Source organism: Macaca fascicularis, chromosome 14 (assembly GCF_037993035.2).
Source record: "Macaca fascicularis isolate 582-1 chromosome 14, T2T-MFA8v1.1".
In the NCBI taxonomy this organism is placed as follows: Eukaryota; Metazoa; Chordata; class Mammalia; order Primates; family Cercopithecidae; genus Macaca; species Macaca fascicularis.
Window position 1 is genome coordinate 109040614 of NC_088388.1, and position 14594 is coordinate 109055207.

The window sequence follows — 14594 nt, forward strand, 5'->3', positions numbered from 1 at the left end:
GATTTAAAGCAGGCTATTTGGCAAGTGGCACATGGTAGGGGCACAACCCATTCAGTGTCCCTTCCTTCTCACTCCAGAAGCAGACTCATCCTGCCCAAGGCTAGGCATGAGGCTCCTGGTAATGATTCCAAGGGTGGGTGAATAAGGTTATTGGAACATTTCTGAAACACTGACTTAGTTTGTGCTGGGTGTTGTATGATTCACAGAAGTAGAGACTCTCTGCTCCCGGTGCTCTTCAGCCTGCGACTCAGGCGCCCACCTCTGTGCAAAGGGCTGTTTCCTTCCGATCTCCTGAAAGAGATCTGGATGGATCTTGGGTTCACGCTCGATTTTGACACTTTGATTGCCATTTCCATCAAAGCCAATTTCCTTGCTGAAAGAAGTCCTACCCCTGGGTGAAATCCCAACAGTCATTTGTTTAAATTCTTTTATTGGCCTTGTTAATGCAGGGTGTGGTTTTTCCTCATCACGGAATATTGATAAGTAAACAACCACGGGGAACCTGCCCTAAGAAGGCGGCCCGTCGATCTCCTTGACTGCCCAGGACATGATCCGTGTTATTGCTGGGTGGAGAAGGTGTCGCCGAGCGGACAGGCGCCGTCCTGCACCAGGCCGGGGGAGCGGCGCGGGGAGGTCGGGACCCCTGGGTTGGGCCGGGGCAGGGAATGGGCGCGAGGGGAGGCGGCGCGGGAACCTCGGGCAGCCCCAGCGGTTGGGTCGAGCCCGACAGGTTCCAGCAGCTCCCCTCACCCCTCTCCACGCCTCCCGGGTTTTCCCCTTGGCTCGGGGTTTCCTGTTTCAGTTCTCGGCGTTCTCCAGCAGCAGGTGCTGGTTTGCCAACCTCGGCTCCAGAGGCGGCGACGGAGGAGAAGGAAAAGAGGGAAGGGGAGGAGGAAGCGGCGCGGCTGCGGTGGCTGCGGGCGGGCGGGCGAGCGAGCGAGCGAGGAGCGCAGAGCGAGGCGGCGGAGCCGGGTTCGCTCTCGCCCGCGGAGCAGCGGCACGGACGGCGGGCAGGGCCGAGCCGAGCGCTCGGGCGCGCCCGAGCCGGAGCCCCGGCGTGCGGCCAGCTGGCCGGGCGGGAGGCATGAGGGAGCCTCGCACTCGCCCCGCGCCCTAGCGGCGGCCGCGGCAGCCCAGGGCTGAGGCGAGAGGCGGCCGCCTGGCGGAGGGCCCCGGGGCTGCCCCGGCTCCAGGGCATGTAGTGATGGCTGCGGAGAAGAGAATGCAAGTAGGTTGAGCAACAGATTCGAGTGCGCGCGCGTGGGGGGTGTGAGTTGTGCAACCCGGGGAGGGGGCGCCGGGGCTGCGGCCCGCGGAGAGGGCGCGCGGGCGGGCGCGGCTTGGCGCGGGAGGGCCGAGGTGGCCGCTGTCTCCGCGGGCCCCGCTGGCCGCTCGCCGCTTCGTCGCGGGGCTGGCCATGCCGGGTAGCGGCTCCCAGGTTTGTCCTCGGGAAGCGGGTGGGGGGCGCGGACGGCGGCGAGTGCGGTCCTGGGGGAGCCGGTCGTGGGGAGGGCCGCGGGGCCGTGCCCGGGCACCGGGTGGAGGGCGCCGGAGCCGCAGCGACCGCGCCGGGTGATCTCCAGGCCCAGGCGGGTCGGGCTCCGGAGGTCGAGTCGCCGAGCTCCCGCCGCTCAGGTGGGGCCGAGCGGAAAGCCCGGCGCATCCTCTCCGCGGGCAACACCGTCCCCGCCGGGATTTCGGGCGAGGTGAGGCCGGGCTTCCCGGCCCCGCGGCCTAGGGCACCGGTCCCCGTCCGCCCGCCCGGGGGCATAGATCCCGAACATGGAGGCGGGCTCGGGCGCCGCGGATGGAAACGGACACACTGCGCTGCCCCCGCGGCTCAGACTCGCGCGCGCTCGTGGGGCGAGGCATCACTTGGCATCTCAGATCCAGCCCCGGCTATTCGCTTTACTATCCGTCGCTCCATCCAGATCGCCAGCACCCCCAGGCTGGGCGTCGCGAAAGCCCCTCACTCCCCCCTCGTCCCTCCTTCACCCCCAGGCTCCAGTCCAGATCCCTTTTACACGCTGCGTTCATTTTAGCGCGGCTAGTTCACATTTTTAACTCCCTACTAAGAAGTGTTACAAATAGAACTTGGGGAAATGAATCCCGCTTTTCTTCCCTAAGCTGTCTCATTTAAAGCCCTTAAAAACAGCCCTAACATCCAAGTACTGATTACTCTGTCTGGGGTTCTTGCCATTTGGTTATCCGTTAACAATCCCGGTTTGTGCTCGGTGTTTTGTGATAAAGAGATGAAATACGAATCCAGATTTAGGGAAAGTTTTCCTATTGGTTGACAAGACTGTATTGGAGTATCCCAGGCCCATCAGGCGCTTATTGATTCAGACTTGTTTTAAACCATTTTAGAATAGATGCAGAGATAATTGGAGCTAAGTATTTTATGTTTAGACATTTGGCAACGTTGTTCAGTTTTTCACTTGTTACGTGCTTGAGTTTTTTCAATTTTTAAAATGCATATTACAAACGGAAAACAAGAGATAAACCTCAAACACAATTTTTGACTTTTCAAGAATCACAAGAAGTCATAAATACAGTGTGTTATAAATGTCTTTGTCTTAATGGACTTAGGATTTAGAGGGTATGACTTCCATTTCTTTAATCACATATACAATTGATTTTAGTGGCAGTTTCTTAATTTTAGTGTTCTCTGGTGTTTGACTACATGATAGCTTCATCAAAGATTTGTAAAATTAATCTTAGTGTCATAAGCCCAGGAAGATGCCTATTTCAGACTTGACCCCCTGTTCACCTGTTTTCTTCCAATTTGGCATGCTTATTTCAAGTTACCTAAATCTGTCTACTTGATGGTACCATAAAAATAGAATGGCCTGTTGACTATGTGCCCATAGTTCAAAATTTTTTAATATTTTTACATGAAAGAGTCAATTTTACTTTCAAAGTAATTTACAAGTTTCTACTTCTAGTGTTTGGTCATCATAAAAGTACTTAAAACATTATAACCAAAGTAAAATGAACTTTTAAATAAACAACAAATTGGTGTTTTTTAGCCTTTATTTAATAATGGAAGTCTAACGGAACTATTTTAGTGTAATGGGAAATATTAAAGAATAGGAAACAGAAACTTGGAATGTTTCTATACTGATGGGAGTTTTTATTAGTCACTTCCTTTTACTAAATTTTTGTTTTAATGACCAGACTATATATAAATACCCTATTTTATATTATGGGATTCTTTGGAGCTAGGTTTTCATGGGTTACCAACATCTGCAAAATTGGATCCCAAGTTGTTAATAGAAATTTTACCTTTAAAACATTTTTCTCCTTCTACAACTAGGTCTTCATTCTAGCAGACCACAGTGGTTGCTACATTAGTTTTAATTACTATCACAAATGTAAAAGTGTTGCTGTTTTAACTTCTTAGTTTGTTTCATTTTTTTTTTTACATTAATTTAGGATTCTTTCATTCTGATTTGATAACATTTTTAAGAAACAAACAAGATATTAAGTAGGGAATGTTTGTATCTTTTTACTGTTGGAATGTAGAATAACACTAATCTGCAGTTATTGCTCATTTGAAACTGGTATGCTTCTGTTCCCTCTGCAAATAATTACTTATCACTCTAGCTGCTGTGTAAGGCCCCCAACCTCTAAAAGGATAGATTATGAACAGAACATAATGCTAAGTGGAATGTACTAAGTTTCGTGAAAAAAGAAGTGAGAAATTCAGGTACTGGGGAGTGCCTCAAAGGGAGGATTTGAGTAGGTAGAGCTGGTTGGGAGTCATTTCCAAATGAGTCAGTGAACCCTGGCAGGAAAGCAGGGAGTGGGTGGTCCAGTATGTGATGCTTGGGGCAGATGACAGGAGTAGTGAGTGGGTAAGGTGGCAAATAGAATTTTGGAGTAGAGTTTTTATTAGAGCAATATTAAGTAAATAAGATGGTCAGTGAATAATGAAAATTAATTCAATCAGGATTCCAAATTTAAGCCTAAAATATTGAGATTCCAGGATTTGATTGTAAATCTACCAAATGTTCTAAATAAGCTGCTTGTGTTTTGAGTGCTAATATGCCTCATGGGTCTGCAGCATATGAAATCTCATGACTTTACAAAGCGAAAACGTGTGAAGATTCAACAAAACACGTTATAATCTCTGCTGCTGTTTTTCAATTAATAGTTCAGAGAAATGATCAATCAAGAATGTGATTTTTTTTAAGAAAGATCTATTTCAGATCTCTAATTTCTTGGTGATTCAAGATTTGTTTAAAAATGTCATAGGATTAATGTCTGACCATAGTAATTTTTGGCATCTGATAGCATCAAGATAATTTTCAGATCTGTGTTGTGGTGGTATCAATTCTCTATTGTTGCTTTGGTTTTTATAGGTGACATAGTAATAGTCATGTGTATACACTGATGTGCCAGGCAACATGCTAAGTCTACATGCATTATCTCATTTAACCCTTCTATACCTTTATGCATTGCTTCTATTATCCCCATTCTATAGATGTGGAAGCTGAGACACTGAGTTTGAGTAACTTGCCCAAAGTCATATAGCTAGTAAGTTGCAGAAGGGAGTTCAGACCCAGGCAGTCTGACTTTAGAAGCCATGATCTTAACCACTGTGCAGTTCTGCCTCAGTAGGATTCTGTTTTTAGTTTGTTCTCTAAAAAGTGTGTCATCACGTGTGTTGTTTTGTTGACATACACCATTTGAAAATTACGTGATGCATAGTGAATAGGTAAGACGAGAAGGCTTTCCTCTACAAAGTATAATAGTAATAGGACAATACAGAAATCCTGTCTGGCCAGGTAAGTTGAAGGCAAGGACCATGTCTTTTTGCCAGGTTGCTTGGGTTCACTAAAGAGAAAAATCAAAAGACAGTTTCAGCCCAGCGTGGCAAATGATGTAACAGCAGTGTAGTTCACAAAAAGGAGCACTTTTCAAAAGCAACAAACATTTTTAATGAGTAATTTTTAATTGATTTTTATAACTCTTTTCTCAGACTATAGAAATGTAATGTGCTTATTGTGGGAAAATTTAGAAAATATAGAGAAGTATAAAGATTTTAAAACACCTGTAGTCCCATAATCCAGAGATAACTCATTTAACATTATGGCAAATTTCTCACTGTTTAATTATTCTTAGCATCATCACAGGATTGTTTTACTTTCTTAAGGGAAAATGGAAACTAATTTCCCCTAAAGTATAATATACATGGTTTTACATTACAATTACTGACAATAATTCTTATGCCCAGTGACGTAGCCTAAAGCAGAACTCATAAACAGATATCTGAACGTTCAAAGCATTCTGCCTTTAAGATAAGTATCACATCTCTAAGGGTGGACATGGAATAAGTAGAAAATCCCACGGTCTTCCTGCTTACCTGGAACATTTTACACTATCTTCCCTCACCTTTTGCCTGGGTCACACCTTATTCAGGCCTCAGCTTAGATGTCACTTGGTTTACTGAATTGTGGTTTAAGTTTGAGAACGCTATGAAACATTTATTGTGCCAAGTATTGTTCTAAGTGCTCTACATGATATTAATGCATTTAATGCTTACCACCTGCTTAATGAAGAGGTATTTCAGTACCTCTTTTTTCAGATGAGAATACCGAACCACAATGTGGCTAAATAACTTACCCGAGTTCCTACAATTAATAATAGCACAATGAGGGTTCCAATTAATTTAGCCAGGCTAAGTCCCTGTTAAAACAAATACAGTCATGCACTGCATAATCATGTCTTAGCTAAAAACAGACTGCATATATGACAGTGGTGTGTAAGATTATAATAGAGCTGAAAAGTTCCTGTCACCTAGTGATGTCATAGCCATCACCTGATGTCATAGCACAAGGCATTACTCATATGTTTGTGGTGATGCTGGTGTAAACAAACCTACTGTGCTACTGATGGTAGAAAGATAATGAACGATTATGTTACTGGTTTATTTATTTACTATACTTTTTATTGTTATTTTAGAGTGTACTCCTTCTATTTATACGAAAAAAAATGTTAACTGTAAAACAGCTTCAGGCAGGTCTATCAGGAGGTATTTCAGAAGGTGGCATTATCATAGGAGGTGACAGTGCCACGCCTGTTACCACCCCTGAAGACCTTCCAGTGGGACAAAATGTAGAGGTGAAAGGCAGTGATCTTGGTGATCCTGACCCTGTGTAGACCAAGGCTATTGTGTGTGTTTGTGTCTTCATTTTAAATGAAGTTTAAAAAGTAAAAAATTTTCTAGATAGAAAAAAGCTTATAAAATAAAGATATAAAGAAAGAAGATATTTTTGTATAGCTGTACAATGTGTTTCTGTCTTAAGCTAAGTGTTAGTACAAAAGAGTCCAGAAGTTAAAGAAATGAAAAAGTTTATAAAGTAAAACAGTTACAGTAAGAGTAATTTATTGAAGAAAGAAAAATATTTTTGATAAACTTAGTATAGCCTAAGTGTAGAGTGTTTATGGAATCTACAGTAATGTACAGTAATATCCTAGGCCTTCACATTCAGTCACCACTCACTCACTGACTCATCCACAGCAACTTCTAGTCCTGTAAGCTTCATTATGGTAAGTGCCCTGTATAGGTGTACCATTTTTATCTTATAGACTGCATTTTTACTGTACCTTTTCTATGCTTAGATACACAAAGACTTACTGTGTTACAGTGTCCTACAGTGTTTAGTACAGTAATGTGCTGTACAGGTTGGTAGCCTAGGGCCATAGGCTATACCATATAGCCTAGGAGTGTAGTAGGCTGTATAGCCATCTAGAGGTTTGTGTAAGTACACTCTGTGATGTTTGCACAAAGAAGAAATCGCCTAAGGAAGAAAGGCATCTTATATTCCTTCTCAGAACATAACTTCGTCAAGTGACACATGACTGTGTTAAGGTCTGTGTAACCTAATACGTGTCAATAGATTTGTCTACTGTTGTGAGATTTAAGCAAAATAATGAAATCATCTTTCTTAGGAGTGTGGTTCTAAAAAGATACATCTTTTTCCAGTATAATTGGAATTATATTACTTATAGAACTTGATATCCTACCTTTGCTCTCTCATTTAACGTACACTAAGGATTTTCTCATGACACTTAAAAATATTTCTAACATTGTGTTGTTTTATTTAATCATTCTACTATTTCAGTTAGACATGTATTTTTGTTCCCAATATTTTAATATCATAATGCTTTATTTGACTAGCCCAGTGAAATTTCTTTTTCTGCATCTGTGTTCTTAGGATGGATTCCTAGAAGTAGTGATAAAACAGAATAAACTTTAAGGTTTTTTTATGCCAAAAAGCTTTTCAGAAAAGTTATATTGATATGTGCAACCATTAACATAGAGTCAGAGTACTGATTTCATCCCATGTTTGAGCCACGAAGTATTAACTTTGAAAGTGCTTGACAGTTTGATGATGAGCATTAATATCTCATTTTAATGCTGACTTTTCTACTTTATTTTAAATTATGAAGGTAGTACAAACTGGTTAAGATAAGCAAAGTACAGAGAAAAAGCCACCTGAAATCTCCTTCTCAGAAATAACTTCAGGTTAATATTTTGTAAATATTCACCCAATTATTTTTTTATTCCTGTAGTTATACTTTACAGAATTTGTACATGAATTTTTAAGTAAAAACATATCACAATTACAAAAATAAACTGGGTGTGCTGGCATGTGCCTGTAATCCCAACTACTCAGGAGGCTGTGACAGGAGAACTGCTTGAACCCGGGAGGTGAAAGTTGCAGTGAGCCGAGATTGTGCCACTGCACTCCAGCCTGGGTGACAGAGCAAGACTCCATCTCAAAAAAAAAAAAAAAATCACAAGCATTTTCTAATCCCCCAGTCCTAGGCAAAAGTAATTGGTAATTGCTCACTTCCCTGTGTTTTCAAAATACTTTTTTTCCATAACACCTGCATATTAGATGATAGTTAACACTTCTTCGTTTCTTTTCTGCTTTCTGTCTCTTCTATTCATCTGTCAATGGAGAAAATACTCCCTAGTGTATAGATTAGTCATAAAAATTAACCGATAGTACAAAATGATAATAATAGTACACCATACTGTACCTAGGATTTTTACCTTGTTAGTAGTCTTTAGGCTCCCTGAGGGCAAGGACACTGTGAGCCACATTATTTTATCCTGATTCTTCTACAGAGTTTGGCACATAGTTCATACTTCATGAATGTGTTTTTATTATTAAAAGCTATATGTTACTTTTTTTTTTTTTTTCCTGATACAGGGTCTCTCTGTGTTGCCCAGGTCAGTCTCGAACTCCTGGGCTCAAGTGATCACCCACCTCCACTTCCCAACGTACTGGGATTACAGGCATGAGCCACCAGGCCCAGCAAAAAGCAATATAGTACTTTAAATGAATCTGCTGGTAGTGGGTATGATAAACAAAAGGAGGTACAGGCATACCTCATTTTATTGTACTTCACAGACATTGCTTTTTTTTTTTTTTTTTTTTAAACAAATGAAAGTCTGTGGCAACCGTAGGTCAAGCAAGTCTGTCTGTACCATTTTTCCAATAGCATTTGCTCCCTTAGTGTTGCTGGGTCACGTCGTGGTAGTTCTCACAATATTTCAAACTTTTTCATGATTATTTTATCTGTTATGGTGATCTATGATCTGTAATCCGTGATGTTACTATTGTAATTGTGGGGGGTGCTGATAGAAGATAGTAAACTTAATCGAGCAATGTTGTGTGTGTTCTGAGTGCTCCATCGACCAGCCGTTGCCCTGTTTTTCTTCCTCTTCTCAGCCCCCCTATTCTCTGAGACACAACAATATTGAAATTAGGCCAGTGAATAACTCTATAATGGCCTCTACGTATTCGAGTGAAAGGAAGATTCAGGTTCTCTCACTTTAATTCAAAAGCTGGAAATGATTTAGCTTGGGGAGAAAGGCATGTGAAAGCCAGGATAGGCCAAGAGGTAGGCCTCTTGCAACAAACAGCCAAGTTGTGAATGCAAAGGAAAAGTGTGAGGAGATTAAAAGTGCTACTCCAGCGAACACACAAATGAAAAGAAAGGGAACAACCTTATTGCTGATACAGAGAACATATCAGCTATACTTTCTCACTGTATTGCTGGTGATGGTCTGGACAGACAATCAAGCCAGCCACAACATTCCCTTAAGCCAAAGCCTATTCCAGAGAAAGGCATTAACTCTCCCTAGTTCCATGAAGGCTAAGAGAGGCGAGGACGCTGCAGAAAAAAAGTTTGAAGCTAGCAGAGGCTGGTTCATGAAGTTTAAGGAAAAAAGCAAGAGTGTTAGGTGAAGCAGCATGTTATCCAGATCTAGCCAAGATAACTGATGAAGGTGACTACACTAAACAGATTTTTCTATAGACTAAACAGCGTTATATTGGAAGAAAATGCCATCTAAGACTTTTATAGCTAGAGAGGAGAGGACAATGCCTGGCTGCAAGGACAGGCTAAAGGACAGGCTGACTCTTTAAGGGACAAATGCAGCTAGTGACTTTGAGTTCAGTGTTCATCTACCATTTTGAAAATCCTAAGGCCCTTGGGAATCAATGCTATTTTTTTTTTTTTTTTTTTTTTTTTGGAGACAGAGCCTTGCTCTGTCGCCCAGGCTAGAATGCAGTAGTGTGATCTTGGCTCACTGCAACCTCTGCCTCCCGGATTCAAGCAATTCTCCTGCCTCAGCCTCCCGAGCAGCTGGGATTACAGGCCCGCACCACCATGTCCAGCTAATTTTTGTATTTTTTTAGTAGAGACGGGGTTTCACCATATTGGCCAGGCTGGTCTTGAACTCCTGACCTCATGATCCACCCACCTGGGCATCCCAAAGTGCTGGGATTAAAGGCGTGAACCACCTTGCCTGGCCCAATGCTATTAAATTAATTAAATCTATTATGCCTGTGCTCTATGAGTGGAACAATAAAGCTTGGATCAGTTTACATCAGTTTACAGCATGCTTTACTGAACATTTTAAGCCCACTGTTGAGACTTACTGCTCAGAAAAAAAGATTCCTTTCAAAATATGTAATATTACCATTCATTGACAGGGTACCACCAAGAACTCTGATGGAGATTTACAAGGAGATTAATGTTGTTTTCATGCCTACTAACAAAATACCCGTTCTGGCAGTCCATGGATCAAGGAGTAATTTTGACTTGCAAGTCTTACTATTTAAGAAATATATTTTGTTAAGGTTACAGCTGCCAGATAGTGATTCCTCTGATGGATCTGGGCAAAATACACTGAAAACCTTCTAGAAAGGATTTACCATTCTAGATGTTTTCAGGAATATTTGTGATTCATGAGAAGAGGTCAAAATAGCAGCAATAATAGGAGTTTGGAAGAAGTTGACTCTAACCCTCATGGATGACTTTGAGGGCTTCAAGACTTCAGTGGAGGAAATCACTGCAAATGTGGAACAGATAGCAAGAGAACTGGAATTGGAAGTGGAGCCTAAAGATGTGACTGAATTGCTGCAATCTCATGATAAAACTTGAACAGATGAGGAGTTGTGTCTTCTGGATGAGCAAAGACAGCGGTTTCTTAATTTTGGAATCTACTGGTGAAGATGCCATGAACCATTGTGGAAATGACAACAAAGAGGATTTCAAAAATTCATCTTAGTTGACAAAGCAGTGGCAAGGTTTGAGAGGATTGACTCCAACCTTGAAAGAAGTTCTGTGGGTAAAATGCTATCAAACAGCATTGCATACTACAGAGAAATCTTTCATGGAAGGAAGAGGAAATCAATGCAGCAAACTTCATTATCATCTTGTTTTGAGAAATTGCCCCAGCCACCCCAGCCTTCAGCAACCACCACCCTGATAAGTCAGCAGCCATCAACATTGAGGCAAGAGCTTTCACCAGCAAAAGGAATATGACTCACTGAAGGCTCAGATCATCATTGGAATTTTGTGGCATTAAACTATTTTTAATGAAGGCATGTAAATGTTTTAGACATAATGCTATTACACATTTAAGAGACTATAGAGTAGTGCAAACATAATTTTTATGGTCACTGGGAAACTAGAAAATTTGCATCACTTGACCTATTGTGATATTCACTTTACTGTGACATTCACTTTATTGCAGTGGTCTGGAACTAAACCCACAACATTTCCAAGGTATGCCTATGGATGAGTAAGAGATGGTAACAATAATACATGCTGAGCAGATACAATTGATACCCAAACATTTAAAATTTAACCTGGAATGTGTCATGTAATTTCTTCAGGGGCAATACACATTTGCCTTTGAAGAATATAATTAACCTTATTTACTTCTCTTAGTAAAATACTATAAAAGTGAATCTTCCAAAAGGGTAGTCTTTAAAGTGTGCAAGAGCATAACATTTTAACTATTTTAAATGAAAGAATTTATACGCATGTATATTTTTCGTCTTTCAAATAATGCGTAGCCTATGATTTCACTTATTTTGAAAGATAATAGTAGCTAACATTTATTGGTACTAACTTTATGCCAGGCCCAATATTAAGAACTTTGCTTAAATTATTTAATTTAGTTTTAGAAGTCTATTGGGTATGTACTGTTTTGCTTATCTTCCAGGTAATGGAACTGATGCCTGGAGTTGTTGAGTAGCTTGGCCCAAGTTACTGACATTTCTAATTTATCCTAAGTGAAACAGCAATACTTGTTATGCTTTTTGTTTGCTTTAGATGGTAGGGGGCAGCGGGAACCAATTCTTTTTTTTTTTTTTTTTTTTGAGGTGGAGTCTCGCTCTGTTACCCAGGCTGGAGTGCAGTGGTGCGATCTTGGCTCACTGCAACCTCCACCTCCCAGGTTCGTGCAATTCTCATGCCTCAGCCTCTCCGGTAGCTGGGACTACAGGCATGCACCACCATACCCAACTAATTTTTGTATTTTTAGTAGAGACGGGGTTTTGCCTTGTTGACCAGGCTGGTCTTAAACTCCTGACCTCAAGTAATCAACTTTGGGATCATTTCGGCCTCGAGTGAGCCACTGCACCTGGCCAGAACCAATTTATATGGATTCATGTTAGTGATTTGGGGTCTTGTTTCCTTGATGTTAGCTGTTGCTTGCTGACATCATCATTCCCTCCCTCTGATTTGCAGGAGAGACTTAACGCTGTGGATTGTGAACCTGGATGACAACATGCTAACATTATATATTAAATATAAAATGTTCAGGCAGTAATTAAAAGCTATAAGATATTCATATAATCTAGGTTGAAGACCTGAAAGGCCGCACAGTGTGGAGAGAACAGGTGGGGCCTCTGAAATCAGGTAGACCTGGATTTGAATCCCATCTCTGCCATTTACTGGTTGTGACCTTCAGCGAGAATCTCAATTTATCTTTGATTTGTTATCCATCAAACATGATCTACTTTGCAGAGTTGTTTTCAATGATTCAAGATAGTGAGTGTAAAAGTGCTTGACCCATAGAAGGCACTCAATATTCTGAAATGATTTAGCAGTGTCTGTTGATTTGATTGGACAGAGATTTTGTTTTGCTTTTCTACTTATTCATTGGCTCTTAGTTGTGTTCTGAGTCATTGAAATAGCCAGATATAAAATCAAGTTCACTTTTATTGCTTTTAATATGTCAGTTTATATTTTGGGTTTTTCAAAGAGATTTCAAATCTATTACTTTATGTCTTATAGGGTGAAGCTAAAATTAGTTTTTATTCTTTGTTCTTAGTCATCTGTACTCATTTCCTATTCAAAATTATGTGGGCTTAATTTTATCCTTATTCTGTGATTTAATCTGTTTCAAATCTTGGCTTTTATTTTATAATTTATTTTTATTATGCTCTCACAGGGAACAGTTTTCCCATATAGTTGAGGCTGTCTCCTCATTGTTGACTTACACTTTAAAAAAAAATCTTTAGCATCATTTTCTTTGATGGCCTCATTGAGTTGATGATCTTATGTATTAGAGTCTTTAAGAAATTTTGCTGTAATTTTAAATGCTTAGAACAGATATGAAATGTGCAAAAAATGTCTGTTTTAGGTTAAAATACATTATTTCTATTTTTGCTAAGATGGAAAAGTGCCTTAGGTAACAAAAAAAGGGCATAAAGTATGTTAAATCATGCATATGAAAAAATAGTTTCAGATGGGGAAAGTGTTTTCTAAACTACATTTCTATTATTTTGACTATTTCAGCTTATCTTTTAAGGTTAAATTTTGAGTTGTTTTAGCATTTTATTACATATGTGAAATATAGAAAACATAAAATGATAATAAAATCATCTATAATTCTCACCTAGAGATGACTTAAAATTTATAATTCTTGTTTTCATCTTTTAAAAAAACTATTAATCTTTATAAACACATTTTTTTAAGAAGTATATACATATGTAGTTTTGTTTGGTTCTTGCTTTTCATTCAGTGTATCATAAGAGTCTTCCTGTGTCATTTAACATCCTTTTAAGAGATTATTTTTATTAGCTGAATGGCATTCAACATATTTAAGTACTGCAACTTAATTATGTTTATATTGTTAAATATTTTTTTAGAATGTCACCAGTTTTTTATTGTAATAACAGTGTGATAAATGTATATGTAGATCTTCTTCACATTATTGAATATATTTTTAACAAATTCCTAGATGTGGTCATGCAAACTGCCATCTAGAAAAGTTACACCAATTTATATTTCTATCAGCAACGTATGTGTCCATTTCTCTGCACCCATCACTGTTTCCCCGCGCAGCCTATTTATGTTCATTTGATAGATAAGAATGCGCATCATAGTGCTAAGAAGCTCATTTTCTACAGTCAGAGAGACTGAGATTGGGTTCCTGCTGTGACACTTGGGGGTTATGTATGTGATCTTGGGTAAGTTTCTTATAAAATGTCCCTAAGCTTCAGTTTCTTTCTTTGTAAAATGATGATAATAATACATATCATGGTAAGGTCATGGTAATGGTTGTAGAGATTATTTGATGGTATATATCGAAGCACTTAAATTATTGAGAAATGTCAGCTATCATTATTTATTATGAATGTGATGTCTCCTCATTATATGCTATATTTTATACTTGGTAGTGGCCGATATAAAAGAAATTTGTTTGTTTTTATGTAATCATCTGGCTACCTTATTGAATGAACCCTTTGATGTACTATTAAATCAATTGCAGGACCTAGTTCCAACACTTTTCAGTTGAGTCTCATGATTTTCAGGATCTATAATAATGGCCCAATACTATCAAGGTTTTTTCAGTATTTCAATTTATACCTCTTTTCTTCTTGTTTTTTTGCATTGGCTGAAATCAGAGAACAGTGTTGGTTAGTAGTAGGCATTCAGCCTTTTCTTTTTCCAATTTTAATGGGACTTCTTGTTTTCTAACACAGGTATCTCCTGCTTATATATGCATGTTCTGAAAATACCTATACTGGTCAAATGTGATAAACTTAAAAATAGACTTACATGCCATAGAGGGATTCCCTTAAATTATTAAACCCCTAAGTATCTTTTATGAAACATCTTCAACAATGTATTTTCAGTATTTAAGACGTGGTGTCTTTTTTAATTGAACATATTGTCAATCAGTTTAAATCCAGGAAGGCTGAAATTTTACTGATTTCAATCCATTTAATGATTCTATCCTTGTCTCAGTAGTATAAATTTTGAGATCT

The 14594-nt window shown here is 39.9% G+C and overlaps 1 protein-coding gene across 2 annotated transcripts in view; it reads left to right on the forward strand.

The window, feature by feature from the left end:
* The first annotated feature begins 934 nt into the window (after positions 1-934).
* The window catches only part of ZC3H12C (zinc finger CCCH-type containing 12C), a 78128-nt gene continuing 64468 nt past the window's right edge, over positions 935-14594 (forward strand). Inside the window, exon 1 of one of the 2 annotated variants that reach the window (XM_005579561.5) lies at positions 935-1228. In XM_005579561.5, coding sequence (XP_005579618.3) covers positions 1205-1228 — 24 coding nt within the window. In that variant the 5' untranslated portion in view covers positions 935-1204. Of the gene's footprint in view, positions 1229-1299; positions 1439-14594 lie in introns of those variants that run through there. The other variant, XM_045371071.3, reaches the window with a different exon arrangement.